The 16,798-nt window shown below is 35.8% G+C and overlaps 1 protein-coding gene across 1 annotated transcript; it reads left to right on the forward strand.

Annotated features, from left to right (window-relative positions):
- The first annotated feature begins 377 nt into the window (after window positions 1-377).
- On the forward strand, window positions 378-15,300 carry LOC137725879 (G-type lectin S-receptor-like serine/threonine-protein kinase At4g27290). Its single transcript, XM_068464707.1, has 21 exons — window positions 378-519; window positions 664-989; window positions 1,255-1,310; window positions 1,747-1,828; window positions 4,798-4,939; window positions 5,274-5,385; window positions 5,690-5,946; window positions 6,534-6,693; window positions 7,095-7,194; window positions 7,535-7,602; window positions 8,423-8,504; window positions 8,665-8,709; window positions 9,804-9,862; window positions 10,533-10,594; window positions 10,847-13,246; window positions 13,510-13,665; window positions 13,760-13,890; window positions 14,030-14,240; window positions 14,337-14,574; window positions 14,692-14,842; window positions 14,927-15,300. The coding sequence occupies exons 15-21, from the start codon at window positions 11,947-11,949 to the stop codon at window positions 15,227-15,229; spliced, it is 2,490 nt and encodes an 829-aa protein (XP_068320808.1). The 5' UTR covers window positions 378-519; window positions 664-989; window positions 1,255-1,310; window positions 1,747-1,828; window positions 4,798-4,939; window positions 5,274-5,385; window positions 5,690-5,946; window positions 6,534-6,693; window positions 7,095-7,194; window positions 7,535-7,602; window positions 8,423-8,504; window positions 8,665-8,709; window positions 9,804-9,862; window positions 10,533-10,594; window positions 10,847-11,946; the 3' UTR covers window positions 15,230-15,300.
- Window positions 15,301-16,798: the final 1,498 nt, after the last annotated feature.

Raw genomic sequence — 16,798 nt, forward strand, 5'->3', positions numbered from 1 at the left:
GTTTGGGACGGATTGGTAATCGGGTTAGAGATAGAGAGAGGGAGAGGGAGACAAATCTGTCATTGGGTATTTACGGGCTTGCCATTCTGAACCAAGCACACGCGTCTATCATCGTGCGTTTTGCTTCGATCGTCTCTGTCTTTCAGTCTCTTTCAGACTCTGCATCTCTCTCAACCCTCACCGTCTTCACCTTCTCCGTAAAACCCAGCGGCCGAGAGGCTTGATTCCCCATCACAACTCGCCACTCCGGCGGCCTCAATATCAGCAAGGATGAAGTGATCGTCGGCGCCGCGGCCTGAGTTCGAGCGGAGTTCGGTCTGCTTGGCGAAGATGGTTCATAATTTCATCGAAGAAAGCAACGAGAAGCAGCCTCCGCCGAAATGTGAACGGAACCGCTGCAATTGCTTTCACAGCAACAGCAATGACAGCTCCGACGACGAGCTCGATATATTCGGTGGAGTTTTCGGTGATTCAATCTCCTCCGGTTCGTTCGGTGGCTACGCCTCCGATATTCTTAAGGTACAAAATTATAAATAAACGTTGCTTTGATTGCACTTTTTGATTAGTAAATTGTTTTTGCATTTTCTCACGGTTTCTTGGCAACCAAACACAAAATATGAATATGAATATGGATGATTGATTGTTTACTTAATTATTGTTTAGTCAGAGTCTGATTCCATGCGTGAGCGTCTCGGAGAGAAACCTCCTGGCCGATACGGCAAGGATCGTCGAAGCAAACAAGAATCTCAAACAAAAAGACGATTTGAGGAAGATGGTCACCGACGGACTGCAATCCCTCGGCTATGATTCCTTCACCTGCAAATCCAAATGGGAGAAATTGTCATCTTTCCCTACCGGTAATTAATAATCCCATCCCACACGTTCTCAGCATCCAAACAGATTCAAGAAAAAAATTCAAAGTAAAAACAAAATTAAATTTGGTTGTGGCTTTTGGATTTACGTGTTGGTGATGTCATCCGTTTTGGCCTGTGAGTATCTTCTTATCTTAACTCTCACTCTGCAGTCGAATTAGAGTAATGGCATTGTTAGTGGTTTATCGGGCATATTTGGTGTTTGTAGAGTATGGGAAAACTTTCATCGAGTTGTTTTGATATTGAAAAAGTAAACACAAACCTAGGAGATTAACTACATGAAAGTACATTATTTGACTAACCATTGTAGTTTTTTTATAGTCTATTGAGGATGAGATTCTTTATGGGAAATTACTTATCACATTGACATATTTTGCCTCAGAAAAGAAGACAAAGGATAAGCACAAAAGTAAACATCACAAAGGCGATCGCCTCTCGGTAAGCTTTCTTATCTCCAATCATGAATAAATATTTGGTGTTTGAAGTACTCTCATCTATGAGCTGTATATAATATGGATTTTATATGTACCTATAAATCCTTACAGAAATAAGAAGACAAAGGGTCGAACTCCTTGCAACAATTCTTTACCAAAAAAAAAAAAAAAAAAAAAAATGTCAACCTGTGATTACATTTAATGTTACAAGTGCTTGAAATATGTTAGCAGAAGTCCTCCATACTTTGAGTAATTCACCTCCTCTGAGTTACTGAAGAAGTGAGGCAATCACATAATGTTAGGCTAAAGTTTGCAGAGATTCTCTAAAGTCGGCAAAAATTTGATTTCTATTATTTATACCTCTTTGTTATTATTGGTAATCTGTTTTAGCTTCAGATGAAAGAGCATCAAAAGTTTATATTGTTTAATGGAGTATACAGAAAATATGGGAACTGAGAGAGCGGCAACGGATAGTTTCCATGGATACCTACCAGAACTTGAATCAATGGCAATGTATAAATTGTATGGATTTCGCGCCTATTTTAATCTTCGTTAACGAAATTAGCGTTTAAGTTGAATAATTCGTAGTCTTTTGATATTGGAAATTAGGCTCTGATTTCTCAGTCCTATGCTTCTTGACCATCCATGATTTAATTACGATAGGCACGAAACTAAAATGGGGTTCAAGCGTGCATTATTTATGATGATGATGTACAATCACAGCGAGCCCACAACGGATTTAATTAAAATAGATATCTCTCATGCTTTATTATGGTGCTTTACTAATCATGTTTAATTGCCTTTGGACTTGTGCAAGTTACCTATAAAGAAATGAAAAACAAAGAACAAAGGCAAGAACCAGAGGCACCAAAAGAATTCACTTCTCTCTCTCTCTCTTGCCATCTTCTCTGTATTTTGGCTGCTTCTCTCTCCCGCACTCCCTTTTTTACTCTTGGTTCTGTGGTTTTGGGAAATGATTGATGGGTTTGCAGTTCATTTTACGATTTCTAGAGTATTTGCTGTTTATTTTGGGGGTTTACACTAGAATTGAGGAAGCAATAGAGTATTTTCAGTTTAGTTTTTTTATTTTATTTTATTTTAGAGGTTTTTCTACTGTTTAGTTTGTGGGTTTTGTCTAATTTTTGTGGTCTGCTTTATAGATTGTTCTCTTTGGAAGCTTCTTTTTGCCTGGTGCCTTCTCATTGAGTATTGGAGGAGCATTAAAACACAGGTGTGTGTGTTTTGTCGACCTAAGAAATGAACGACATAAAAACATCCGTCTTTGTATTTTTTTGGGGCATTTTGATATAGGCGCTTTGTTTTTTAGCTTTTTAGATTAAATATACACTTCTTTTGAAAATTTGATCAAACATTTTCCTAAAATTTTGGTTGTTAATTTCAGTTTTTCACATAAGTTCAATTTTGTTTAGAATTTTAGTTTTTCATGACTTCTCCTGGACATTTCGTTTTCTTTTTTTTTCTTTTCCTATTATCCCTATATTTATGCATTTATTATCCATCTCTATGCATTTTTTTTATTGTTTGTTATCATTTTTACTTTTTTTGTGAATATAGTTGAATATTTATAAAAAAAAATTGTCATATTTTATTATTTAGAAGACCCAACACATAATAAAGATTTGTTTGATTATATAGCTACGTCTAGTTACCTATAATATGGACTCATTTGGTTTTATAGTGGATTTGATTTTTTGTATTTCTTGGTACATTTGGAATGTAAATGTACCAAAAAGGGTTATCTAATAGAGACATTTGGTTTTGTGGTACATTTGGGATTTGTTGTTCATTTGGTCTTTTGGTACATTTGGAATCTAAACGTACGAAAAGGGTTACCTGACAATGGGCACATTTGGTTTTATGGTACATTTGGTTTCTCTGTACATTTGAAATCTAAACGTACCAAAAGGGTTACATAACAATAGGTACATTTGGTTTTATGGTACATTTGAATTTTGGTACATTTGGTTTCTCGGTACATTTGAAATATAAATGTGCCAAAAGTCGATACTTTTGTTCTTAAATGTATCATAAGTTTTAAGTATATTTTTTATATATCTATACGTGAAAAAAAAAATGTATTGAAGACTTTTTATTGAGACATTTTTAATAGAAAGAGTTTTTTTTTTTAAATACTGATAATAAGGAAATGAGGAATTAGTTAATTAATTTTTTTATTTTATTTTATTAAAAAAATATCATTTAATGCGTAGAAGGGGATTCGAAATTAAATTCCTATATTATAGGCAATTAGTTGCTAAGCTACCTTATGCCTCTATATAAATGCATTTAAATTAATGACATGGAAATTAAATAAAAAGAAAATTATTGAGCTGGCAATTGATCAAAACACCTTAATCAAATCTTTAAAAGGGATGAATGTTTAATCTAACAACTATAGAAAAGATGTAGGGCATTCTAATTTTCCCTATTTTTTTTGTGGTTTTTCTAACCCATCAATTTTTTTGAGTCAACCAAATAGTCCCAAATTGCAACTTATGTTCTGAGGTATTATTGTCTAAAATTAACTATGCATGTATATTTTATGTTTGTGCGTGTGCACACCTCCGCATGGTATTAATATCTGTGGGTCATCTGTGTATATGTAGACATATCGATGTGTGTATATGTGGAATGCAACATATCGGATTTAGGTTATACTGTGCCTAGTTTTATTGTCTGTTATTATCTGCGCTATCACTATGCCATTTCTATGCAGGCTCTGAAAGTTATTCATGAGCTTTATAAGCACTTTCCATAATTTAAGTCGTCTGTTTTGGGTTCTTTTTCATTAGGTCTTTACCTACTGATTAATGGAGAAACGAGGACCATGCCACTGATTTGGGTTCTTTTTCTAATTTTCTGATTTTGGGGTTTTGCAGGGAGTACTGATGTACTGATTTTCTCGGATTTTTTTTGTCCTTGCAGGATTTTTGGTCTTTGAAATGGGTACATGTTGTTTTTAATGTTTCAATTCTAGTGTGTTCCGTTCTTCATTGCTTCGTGATTCTCATTTTTCAGTGTTGAGTGATGGAAATTTGTTAAAGTAGTTGTAGTTTTTTTGAGAAAGTTGGCATTTTTAGTTATATTTTCTGTTTATTCCCAAATGTAAGACTAGAAAATAATTGAAATGATGGTTTTTTAAAAACTCCTAATAATTTTTTTTCTGGGACTTAAAAGCATCTTTTCTGGCTTGGTTACAAGGGTTATGTTCTCTTCAATTGGTTCACCTAATTTTTATTAGTTTTAAGTTTTGTCCTTTAAGTTTTGTCTTTTAAGTTATGTATTACGTCCTGTAATGAGAGATTTCTGTTGGCCTTTCGGATTTTGGCATGGGAAAGTTCACTTATTTGTCTAATTAGATTGCATATGCCTTCAATTCTTTATTTAATTCTTCTGTTTGCGTTTGGGTGTGATGATCTAAATTTCATATGTTTGGAATTATTCACTTAACACCAATTTGTTACTTTCAGGTCTCCACCCCACATTTCACAAGTTCAAATTCCATAGAAGTCGGTTCTGCAGATTGCGTCTGCAATTAGATCAGAGATCAACTGCTCTTTTGTTATCCTGCGGAAGATTGCTTTTGGGAAGGATCTGAAGCAGTTCCTCTCTGTATGTTTACTCGCTATATGTTTATTGCCATGTGGCTCTGTCTCTTCTAACTGATGGTGTTGATATTACACTGTAATTCATGATGATGATTTAATTGTTTCTTGATTTGTACTTGTTTGTAAATAATGTGGCATATATGAATTGCAATCTGTGTTTGTATGAAAGGGATGGCATATCATGTTGCTGACTTAATTGTTTATGTTTTTCTTATTTGCGAATGGTGTTATGATCAATTAGGTGATTGCTGACCTGTGACTTTGTTTGGATCAAATTTTGTGAGCATTAAATTGGATTGTTTGCACTTGGTTTGATGTTTTTTTGGTTGACAATGCAGGGATACGAGAAACAAGGAGGATGACACTTAAAACTGCCCCTCCCCATCGGCCGTCTTCAAATTTGGATCACAAGAAGGGAGCAACATAGGTGTTGTCCTTCATTTATATATGGTTAGTGCAAATAATTGGACAAAAGAGCCAAACAAACCCTTTTCTCTCAAATGGAGGCGATGATGTGGTCAACGGCCACCAGCCCCAACTCAAGAGTTTGGCCTTCATATAATTGGATTATAGTATAATTTTATTTTGCTTCATTTCTTTTTTCTTTATATAAGTGCAATATGAAAGGGATGGCATATCATGTCGCTGACTTAATTGTTTATGTTTGTCATATTTGCGAATAGTTTTATGATCGATTAGGTGATTGCAAAACTAGAACTTGAAAAACTAACACATGCATATAATTTTTGTGAAGGAACTGCGATCCAGTGGCTGGATAGAAGAAAAGGACAACGCATGCTCTCTCTCTCTCTCTCTCTCTCTCGCTCTCTCTCTCTCTCTCTCGCTCTCTCTCTCTCTCTCAGTGGCTCTGTGTTCCTCTCCCCCCAAACCAAATGGCTTCGGCTTTGATCTGATCAAACCCACCTCCAAAACCCTTCCTTGATCACCATCTTCAGCAACCCAATTTGGAGCCTGCTCGGATTGGGACCTCTTGGAGATTTGGAGCTCCAGGTGAGATAATTTCCCCCAAATTTTTCCCAAATTGTATTCAATTTATGTTGCTCCCTTTCATTTTCCATTTTAATTTGGAATTGGTTGATATTTTAGGCTGGTATCGTATGTATAACCAGAACAATTTTTGTGTTGGATTGGGGACAAATTATCCAGCATTATTAGCTATTTGGTCCCTGTGTATTTGTAATCTGAATAATATGAATTAGGGTTTTTCTGTTAGTGTCCTATTAGTGAAGAAAGATAAGCCTCTTTGCCTTTTTTTTTTTTTTTTCTTCTTCTTCTGGTTTTCAAATTTGGGATTTTACTGGGATTTATCATCTGGGTATCCTTTAAATTTGTTGGGTTTTTGAGAAAATTAGTGTGTATTGTTGATTAAGTGGTTTACTTGGTTATAGTTCTAAATTGGTTCGAATTAGGGTTTTTGAAGTTTGTTGCTTGCTTGGTTCGTTGTTTGGAAAATGGAGACACTGACTTTTGTTTTATTGCATTTATGGAATACAAGGAAAATTTCTGGGTTATGTTCATCAAGGGTCATTTGAATTTTATAATTCCCATTTTTTTCTTTTTTTGTTTGCTTTTTTTAGGCAAGCAGAATGATGTAAATCCATGGCGATTTGCAGTGGCTTTGAAGGGTTGGACTTGCTCTTATAAAGTTCTGGAAGACAAACTGCTTTGGAGCCAGCAGCACTCAGCAGCCAGAGCAGCAGTGTCTCTCTTCCTCATCGCAAAATGGGTGTTTTCAGGGTGAGCCGCAATGCTCTTAATTTCAAGTAATGGGTTTGTGTTACTGTGCAGATCTGGCTAACTTTGCATTTAGTTTCTTGGAATTGTTATTTTTTTTTTTTTTGCAATTATATATTTGTAATGCTTTTATGTTTGTTGTTCTGTGCTGGGAAATTGGAAAGCTCTGGAAATAATATAGTTCTTGGGCTAATGTGAAGATTTTGTGTTGAATATTTTGATTCCTTTTTTCTATTTGCACTTAGAAAAACAGAGGATTGTGGTTAATTATTGTGCTATGAAGCTTCTATTTTTTCTTTTTATGCCCAAGATTGAATTTTTTCTCTCCGCTGTTGAAAAGTAGAACTCTCTCTATCTCTAAAAAATATGATCCAGTGTAATTTTTACCATATGTTGAACCTTAGGACTTCTTTTCATGCCTGTCCTCCTTCTAAGTCAACTGAGGATTCAAATCCAACGGGTCCAGCTCAAGATATAGATAAAACAATTCCAACTCTTAAAAAGGTATAATTTGTTAATCCCCTTTCCTTGGAGTTAATTTTTAGTGATGTGTTTTTAATAGAATTACAGATTTGAGTAGTGAGTTTTTCAATGGTGTTATTTTTTTAACAGTTTATAATACTATTCGTAAAATTTAGTCAGAATTTTTTTGAACAACTATAATATCGTTTGATTTCAATTTGTAATTACTTTTGTTAAATTTAAGCTTAATTATGTTAGTAAATCTTTATACCTTATGTCCAAATACGTATACAATATGGTATATGATACATATACAGTACTGTGTATTTGTAGTTTTTATAACGTTACTGAGCATTTTCAATGTATGCTATTTTGTGTGTAGGGAATGAAAAGTGCATTCTTCACAAAGGCAAAATAGAGAACAGATTATACGTTATATGAAAAGAAGAGGTTAGTTTGATTGTCATTGCTTTTTTCATATGGTTAACTTCTAAGTTACTTGGCTTACGTCTAATTTAATTGTTTGCTTGCCCAAGTTAAAGTCATTTGTTTTATTAATACTGGTGAACAAAATCAACCTGAGTTAATGTTAAAACAATATCAAAATTTCCATTAGTCTTGATTGTCTTAACCCTTTTCTTTTCCTTTTTTACCAAAATTTCATGAAATTTTTGCACAAGGTTTTTTTTTTACAGAAATTAAGTTGATTTACTATTTTACTGTCTCTGGGTAGAATTTTCTTACTCGTTGTTCAAAATTAGTATTGCAAATTTTAAGTGGTGGAACAGACCCAAATTAAACCTATAATAGAACCAATTTAAACTTATATTAAAGTGTTCTTCAGCTGCAAATGTGGGTGTGGCCATCTTTCAAGATATGTTCCCACCCCATCTCTTGGTGCAAACAAATTTATATTAATACAAAAAAAAAAAAAAAAAATGTCGTTTGTATCAAAAGAAAAAAGAGGAGATTTTTTTTAACATTTTTCAACTTTTAGAAGACAAAAACTAAGAACAAAATTGGTCTAGAACTAAGGATTTTACATTAGTATATCCATAATTGAAGGATTTAAGCCCTTTCCATACAGTGATTTTTCTACAAAGACTTGGTCCATTTGGCAGCTATTAAACAATATGTGAAGGTTGAATAGTTGACTTAGTTGACTTGCGAGCAGGCGAGAATATAATGTATTAAATTAGAGTAGAACTACCCTGATAACCCTAAGTTTTATACAAACATTTAAGGGGTTAAATTGGAATGTACCTTGCAGAAACTTCAAAGAAATAAAGTTTATCTAGAAAGAAAAGGACGTGTATACCTAACGGAGTAAAAATATGATGACGGTGTTCAAGGTAATTTGGATTATATTTGCTTTCTGTATTGCATTTGCTTTCTTAAATTGAGAGTTATTATAATCTAAATAGAGCTGACTTGAATGGCCATTTTTTCTGTGTTGTGTTTGCTTTCTTACATTAATTCCTTTTTGTGGATAAATGTAATTTGGTTTTGTAGGTCAAGGGTTTTCAGCAAGAAAATTAAGCTGCAAATTGATTTGAGGTACGAATGCTTCCACTTATTGAGGGTGTTGAATTCACCTTTGGTTTTAGTGCATTGTGGGTTTGAATGTCATTTTGTGTAATGTAATATTGATTTACTTGTAATTTTGTGCATTTTAAGTGATTATATGGGTTTTGAGAAGTGAGGGAATGATTTGGCAGGTTTTGTACAGAATAGGAAGAATTTAGGAGGAGTTTCAAAATGGAGGGGTTAATAGGGAGGTTGGGAAGTAAATGGGAGGAAAGAACAAGGATAATGTGTCAGTTAAAGAAAGTTTTTATTATTTGTTTGAAATTAGATGTTTCATTAGTGGCTGATTTGCAAAACCATTTATATTGAAGATTTCCAAAGGCAGTATTTGCTTGCAGCTTGGGGTTTCATGGATACCATCACCGCTATCATAATGTCTGTGTTGATACGTTGTTAAGTTCCTAAGGAAGGCTTTGAAATCAATTTTTTTTCATACTTTAAGACTATTGATTAATTGATACAGAGTGAAGTTTGACTTTTTTTTTTTCAACGGTGTCTGTCTTCTTGCCCGTAAAAGAATTGGGAATGTGTTTTTCTCTGTTATTCTGTATTAGTTTTACATTCTAGGTTGACTCAACTAATATGGTTTCTTCTGAGTTAAATTTTTAAACTCTTAAACTTTATTTGTTTTAAACAGTTTCTGTCTTCTTGCCTGCAAAAGAGAACTAAGAATGTGTTTTTTTCTGTTATTCTGTATTAATTTTACATTCTAGGTTATTTAACTAATATCGTTTCTTCTGAATTAAAACTGTTAAATTTGTAGAGTGTTTTTTTTCATATTTGTTTTCTCTTCTGTTGTTTTGGGTGGGTTTTTTTAATGATCTTTATGCGATGTTTTTGTGTGTGGGTACTTAAATTCCTGTTTTGTGTTTTTATTTTGATCGCAGTTGCCAAAAACTGAATTTTTTGTTGTTGTAAATGTATATATATAAAATATCACTGTTTGGAGTGACTCGAATTCATTTTAAATTTTGTTAAATTCATTGATTATCAGATGACATAGTTTATTATATGCTGTATATGATTTGAGTGATTTTATTAATTATAATTTTTCATGAACACAGTAAGGACTTGGATCACTCTGGTTGTCTCAAATTATTGCAGTGTCATTAGAGAGCATGAGGTCAGTCTCCCCTTTGGTTATTTTAGTTTGTTTGATTTGGATTTTGAGTGTTATATGTTTTGTTTTGTTCCTGAGAAAGTCTAGGAAAATGGGGGTGTAAGGGTGTAAATTTAAGGTATGGATTAGGGGTTTACATTTTTAGGGTCTTTAACTGTGGATAAAAAAGGGTTGATCACGTTAGAGGGGAATTTCAAGTTCAATTACTATGACAAAATGATTAATAAGTTTGCTTACCTTGGAGTGAGTTGAATTCATTTTTGTTAAATTTATTGATTATCAAATGGTGTACTACTGTGGTAGGATTTGAGCTCTTCCCTTGGGCTTGAGTAGGGTTCTGATACCAATGTTAGAACCCTACTTTACGTCTTCCACAATTGCACAGAGATGGGATAATAGAACAACAATACAAACAATCAATATTTCATTAACTGCCTTTCCTCTCTTACAATGTACTATTTATACTAATACTCAACTCTAACTGTCAGCACAAGATGATGCCATCTGGCATCCTAACAGGTAGGAACACATTTACTTGCTTTGCTTGCAAAATATAGTTCTTGATACATTGCTTTGCACTGGTTACATTACATGTCCCCATAATATGTTGTCAATGGGTTCAACTAGATAAAATCTGACATCTATAGCTTTGGTGTTATGGTGCTCGAGATAGTGAATGAGAAGAGAAACAAAGGATTTTCTCATCCAAGCCACAACCTCAACCTGCTAGGACATGTAAGTGCTAGCTGTCAAGTTGATAATTTTTCGTTGAATTATGCTAGAGGGACTATATTCTGACTACATTAGCTAATGATATACAAGGTGTGACAGTGACTTCTCTATTAACATCTGGTGATGATAACTCATGTAAAAAATGGATTCAATTCCGCTTAAAAATCTAAAATGTGGTTCGTCTAGCATTATTGTTTATATTTACTCGATTTTTTATACTTCTATTTATTCAATACGATTGGTGGTTGTTTTTAGGCATGAAGTTTACACACAAAAGGCAAGTCCATTGAACTGCTCGATACATCAGTAGGAAACTTCAGTAATCCACATGACTTTTTGCGGTTGATCCATGTGCCTCTTATGCGTGCAGCGAAATCCGGCTGCAATTCTGATGTTGAGTGGTGAAAGTGCATTGTCTCAACCTCAAAAACCTGTTCTTTTTAGCGAAAGGGATCTAGAGGACCTCAAAGTCGATCCTTGTGCAAACAAGGCTAGAGCATTTTCAGCTAATGAAGTCACTTTTACAGTACTCGAGTTTGAAGTTTGAATTAGAGAGATTAAATAGTTATCGTTTATAGATTTCAATTGGATTAGATTATACATTTGAGCTATTGTGATTCAGATTCGACAGCTTTACTGTACGTTCTAATGTTTACTACAATACAGGATTGAACATTTTGTTTTGGTACAACTTAGCCAAAAAACAACCAACAACATGAAAGCAACTGAGGCAACTGACAGCAATGGAAACAAGGTTGCAAAAAACAACCACAATCAACAACCAAGAACAACCCAAAGCAAAAGCAAAAACAAATAAGAGAAACAGAGAGACTTCGAGAAAGCAAAATTTCTACAAAGAAATTCGGCAGGGAACAGCAGACACAATGGCATATAAAAAAGGCAGTAACATCCCTGGAATCATTCTGAAAAATATTGACTTTGCTATAAAAAAACTTCACGCAAAGAGAGAGAAAGATATATACAAAGGGACACACAACCGGTTACAAGGCATATTCTCTCCCATCTAAGATGCTTTTATTTGATACTCTGTTTTTGGCATTTGTGTATTCAAGTCAAATGTGGGGGCTCCTCTCTTCGTCTAATTTTTCCAACAATAATGCTACTATATGTTAGTTTATATATTTTGCTAAGACAATGTCATTCTTGGACCGAGTCCGATGGCTACTTCCGATAATTTCCTCATTTTCATGCTGGAGAACAGTTAGTCTTCCGTTGCAGCTTGGTAATTTGTCTTCCCATGTGCCCAATTATTCAACAATATTGAAGTAAAAAATGACAGAAAAAATGCGAAATCATACATGTAAGAAGGGCGTAGAGGGACAATTTGTATTCCCATGAATTTAATGAAAAATCCATTGAAAGCTTCAACTAAGATGTGCTTGCTCTTCTTCTACTCTTCTTTGCTGCTCATCTTCGCAGCAGTATTCTCCATAGCTGATGACGCCACGAGCACATTTCAGTCCATTAGAGACGGTGAGACTGTAGTTTCAACCGGCGGTACGTTTGAGCTAGGATTTTGCAGTCCTGATGCTTCTAATAGACGGTACGTGGGGATATGGTACAAGCACATATCTGTTACAACCATTGTATGGGTTGCCAACAGAGACAAGCCCCTCGCTGATTTGTCCGGCGTTCTGAAGGTCACCAACCCCGGAATTCTTGTCCTCAACCACAACATGAGCACAGTTTGGTCCTCCAACACATCAAGAACTGCACAGAATCCAGTGGCACGTCTTTTGGATTCGGGTAATCTTGTCATGATAGATGGGAGTGATGATGACTCTGAGAACTTTCTGTGGCAAAGTTTTGATTACCCTGGCGATACATGCTTACCAGGTATGAAGATTGGTAGGAACACAGTTACAGGCTTAAATAGCCATCTTAGATCGTGGAAAAGTCCTCAGGATCCTTCTCAAGGCGATTATACATCTCAACTTGGTCCCAAAGGATATGCAGAATTATTTGTGAGGGAAGGTTCGGTCATTAAATTTCGTTCTGGACCATGGACTGGAGTCCGGTTCAGTGGAAACCCTCAGTTAAATCCAAACCCTATATTCACATTCGGTCTTGTTTCTGAGCCTGATGAAATGTACTACAGTTACAAGCTTCACAACAGCTCAATCTTTTCGAGGTTGGTGTTAACTTCAGATGGATTTGTGCAGCGCTACATATGGATTGATAGAACCGAAGGTTGGGTTCTTTACCAAACAGCCCAAATTGATAACTGTGAGAACTATGCATTCTGTGGTGTATATGGTGCATGTAGCATTGAAAAGTCCCCGGCTTGTAGCTGTTTGAAAGGATTTACACCAAAGTTTCCGAAAGAATGGGATTTGGTAGATTGGTCTAATGGTTGTGTGAGAAAAACTTCTCTAAATTGCACTGGAGACGTGTTCCAAAAGTACTCGGGGTTGAAATTGCCTAGCACAGAACAATCCTGGTTTAACAGAAGTATGAACCTCAAGGAATGTGAGAAGGTGTGCATGAAGAACTGCTCCTGCACGGCTTATACAAATTTGGATATCCGGGATGGAGGAACTGGGTGCTTGCTGTGGTACGGTGATCTAATTGATATAAGATCCTTTGCTGAAACCCAGCAAGATATTTATATACGAATGGCCGCAGCAGAACAAGGTATGTAAAAAACACTTGTTGGTGACTATGCATTTAGTCATAATCATATGCTCGAAACAAAGTCAAGACATAACGAAGTGAAACATTGTACTAATTCTAACAGTTTTAACTTTGAATTTTGACACAATTAGCAATATCTTCTTTTAGAATTGTCTCACAAACTAGAAACTATTAGCCGGATGATAGACAGTATACAGTTTTTATTGATTTATTTATTACTCTCCGACTCATAGATTTTATGTCTTCAAAAATATCATTCGTAGATTATGAAGACGATACAAAGATCAACGCTAAATACTCTGAATCCAATGCAAAGAAAATGAGAATCATAATAAGCACTACTGTGTTGTCTACCGGACTGCTGATCCTCGGCCTTGCCGTGCTGTTTTATGTTTGGAAGAAGCAGCACCAAAGAGGTGGTAAGTTGGTCGTACTATTCTGCCCCTCTTGTTTCCAAACTACATAGTTCAGTTGTATATGGAATTTTTTTCACCCGTCACTATGTCTTTGCAGGAAAACTGGTATGCAGCCAAAAGGAGGATCTGGAATTACCATTATTTGACTTGATGACTGTAGTTTCTGCAACCAGTAACTTTTCACTTAAAAACAAACTTGGTGAAGGTGGTTTCGGATCTGTATTTAAGGTAAAACTAGATAGTCCTTAACTGTTTCCAAGTTGCATAAATACATGTAGTTCTGGTCATAATATGGAATGATGGATATAAGTAGTGTGCAAACTACAAAACATGAATCTTGGTCATAACATACGCTGATGGATTTCAGGGTACGATGAAAGACGGACAAGAAATAGCAGTGAAAAGGCTTTCAAAAAGTTCTAGACAAGGACTCGACGAGTTCAAGAATGAAGTTACACATATTGCCAAACTTCAGCACAGGAATCTAGTGAAGCTTCTTGGATGCTGCATTCAAGAAGACGAGATGATACTGATCTACGAGTTCATGCCTAACAAGAGCTTAGACTTCTTTATTTTTGGTTTGACCACTCAAAAACCTTACATTTAGTTCAATTAATCCGCTTATGCTAGCATGATGCATTTTTTTTACAATTATGAACTACAATATTTTGCAGATCAAAGAAAAAGGATGTTATTAGACTGGCGGAAGCGCTTTGAAATTATTAATGGGATAGCTCGAGGGCTCCTCTATCTTCATCAAGATTCTAGACTGAGAGTTATCCATAGAGATCTCAAAGCAAGTAACGTTTTATTAGGCAGTGATTTTAACCCAAAAATCTCAGACTTTGGCCTGGCTAGAAGCTTTGGAGGAAATAAAACAAAAGCAAAAACGAAGAAAGTGGTCGGAACATAGTAAGTATCCTAAAACACAATTGTATGACTTTTTTTTATTTAAGAATTTCCGAAAACACTAACAGAAAGTCTAGATTCTTTACGTATAAAAATGTTTTTTGACACATTGGTTTATAGTGGTTACATGTCCCCAGAATATGCAATTGATGGTTTCTACTCTATAAAGTCCGACGTCTATAGCTTTGGTGTTTTGGTGCTAGAGATGGTGAGTGGGAGCAAAAATAGAGGATTCTCTCATCCTGACCACAACCTCAACCTTCTTGGACATGTGAGTGAAAGCATCAAATGCCGAGTTAAAACTTCTTATCGCTTGATTCTGCTACTTCTACTTAGACTAGTTTTTGTGTTTTAGGCATGGACGCTACACACGGAAAGCAGGCCTCTCGAACTTCTTGATACATCGATAGAGGGCTCCATCACTTTGCATGAAGTTGTAAGAACGATTCATGTGGGTCTTTTGTGCGTGCAACGGAATCCAGAAGACAGGCCGATCATGTCAACTGTAGTTCTAATGTTGGGTGGTGAAGGTGCATTGCCTTCACCTCTAAAACCTGGTTTTTACAGTGAAAGGGATCTGACTGAACTCGAAGCTGCTCATTCTCCTAAAGCATGCTCAGCTAATGAAGTCACTATTTCACTACTCGAGGCTCGATAATATATTGGAAATGATTTATGCAAACCTATCCCTCATTATTTTATCTCCTGATTTTCGTACAACTTCTTCAAAGCAAGAAATAAATTATATGTCGTAATTTTGTTTTGGTGCATATATCTTCTTAGAATTTGAACACAAATATGAGAGATTCCAAGCCTCTAATGTTCTTATTTATGTTTTCTTTGGATTTGAGTTGTAGTTCATAACTTTATATAATTTATGTGAAAAATGGATTCGATTCAATATTACTGTAGTCTAAAGTAAGGATTGAAATTGCACTGTTTAAATGAACAGTGTTGAATTTCACTTTATTTACAAATCTGTCTTGGGGTATTTACGGGCTTGCCATTCTCAGCCTCTCTATAACCCTCTCTTTCACTTTCTTTCAGACTGTGCATATCTCTCAACCCTCACCGTCTTCACCTTCTCCGTAAAACCCAGAGGTCAAGAGGCCTGAGTCCACATCGTAACTCGCCACTCCGGCAGCCTCAATTCCATGAAACAACTACTAGCTCCTGGGCCTCCCTCTTTCTCTTCTCTGTAAACACCGAGGCGCTCCACCCCTCTCTCTCTCATCTCCCTTCGTTAGCTCTACGTACAACTCAAAACCTCGACAAAACACACCTCCCCTTCTACAAAAGCTCGACCCCCGACTATCCTTCCAGCGATTCGACTCCTTCGTCGACTCCGAGTCGCTCAAGGACTCCGCCACCGATTCCCCAATCTTCCATGGCTCCGCCGTAGACGACGCTTTCGCCACTCAGCCGGCGTCGGAGGCCTTCTCTCCTCCGTCGATCTACGCCGAATCGAACGGCCAGGGCTTTGATGGAGGGTTTGGGGGGTCCGACGATCCGATTTTGCCGGCTCTGTCGGAGATGTTGCCTGAGGAGGGCTTCGCTCTCAGAGAATGGAGGAGGTAGGGTCTCGAATTCTGATTGCTTTCGATTGAACTGATAGTTCTGTATAGCAATTAAATTTTGACTCTTTTTGCAATTTAGTTGAAAGTTGTTGGTTTTGATTTGGCTTGATCTTTCTGTTGCTCAGAAATTGAGTGGAAAGTGAGCAAGACCAGATAGTTACCCAAGGAATTCTGAGACCCCACCAATTCCAGCAAACTTAAATGGCTGAGGTCCTTCTCTGACAAGATCCTGCTCCCACATAAGATTCGCACCAAAAGCACCGAAAAAGAAAATATACGTTGAAATGCTAAGTAAAAAAAGAGTATCCATCCACTGGAACCACAACTGTCGCTTGAGCATCTTATCTTCAACCGAATGGTTCAAATGATCGAAAATAATTTGAAAATTATATGGCTCGTGGATCCCATTGAACAAAAAAGGGCTAAAAGGTCAATTGAGTGGCCCAATTTAGCCAGCCTTGGGTCAGGCCAGAATTTTCATTATTCTTGGTGGTTATATCCGACAGCATTGTATTTATTCTTGTCAGTTATTTCAGACAAAAATGGTAAGTCAAAATTTTAAATACAACTGATAGTTGACGTTAGTTACAGTTGGGTTCAATTTTTTTATTTTATTTTTTTTTTATTGGGCCAATTTTTTTTTTTTTTTT

This window comes from Pyrus communis, chromosome 2, assembly GCF_963583255.1.
Source record: "Pyrus communis chromosome 2, drPyrComm1.1, whole genome shotgun sequence".
NCBI classification, from domain to species: domain Eukaryota; kingdom Viridiplantae; phylum Streptophyta; class Magnoliopsida; order Rosales; family Rosaceae; genus Pyrus; species Pyrus communis.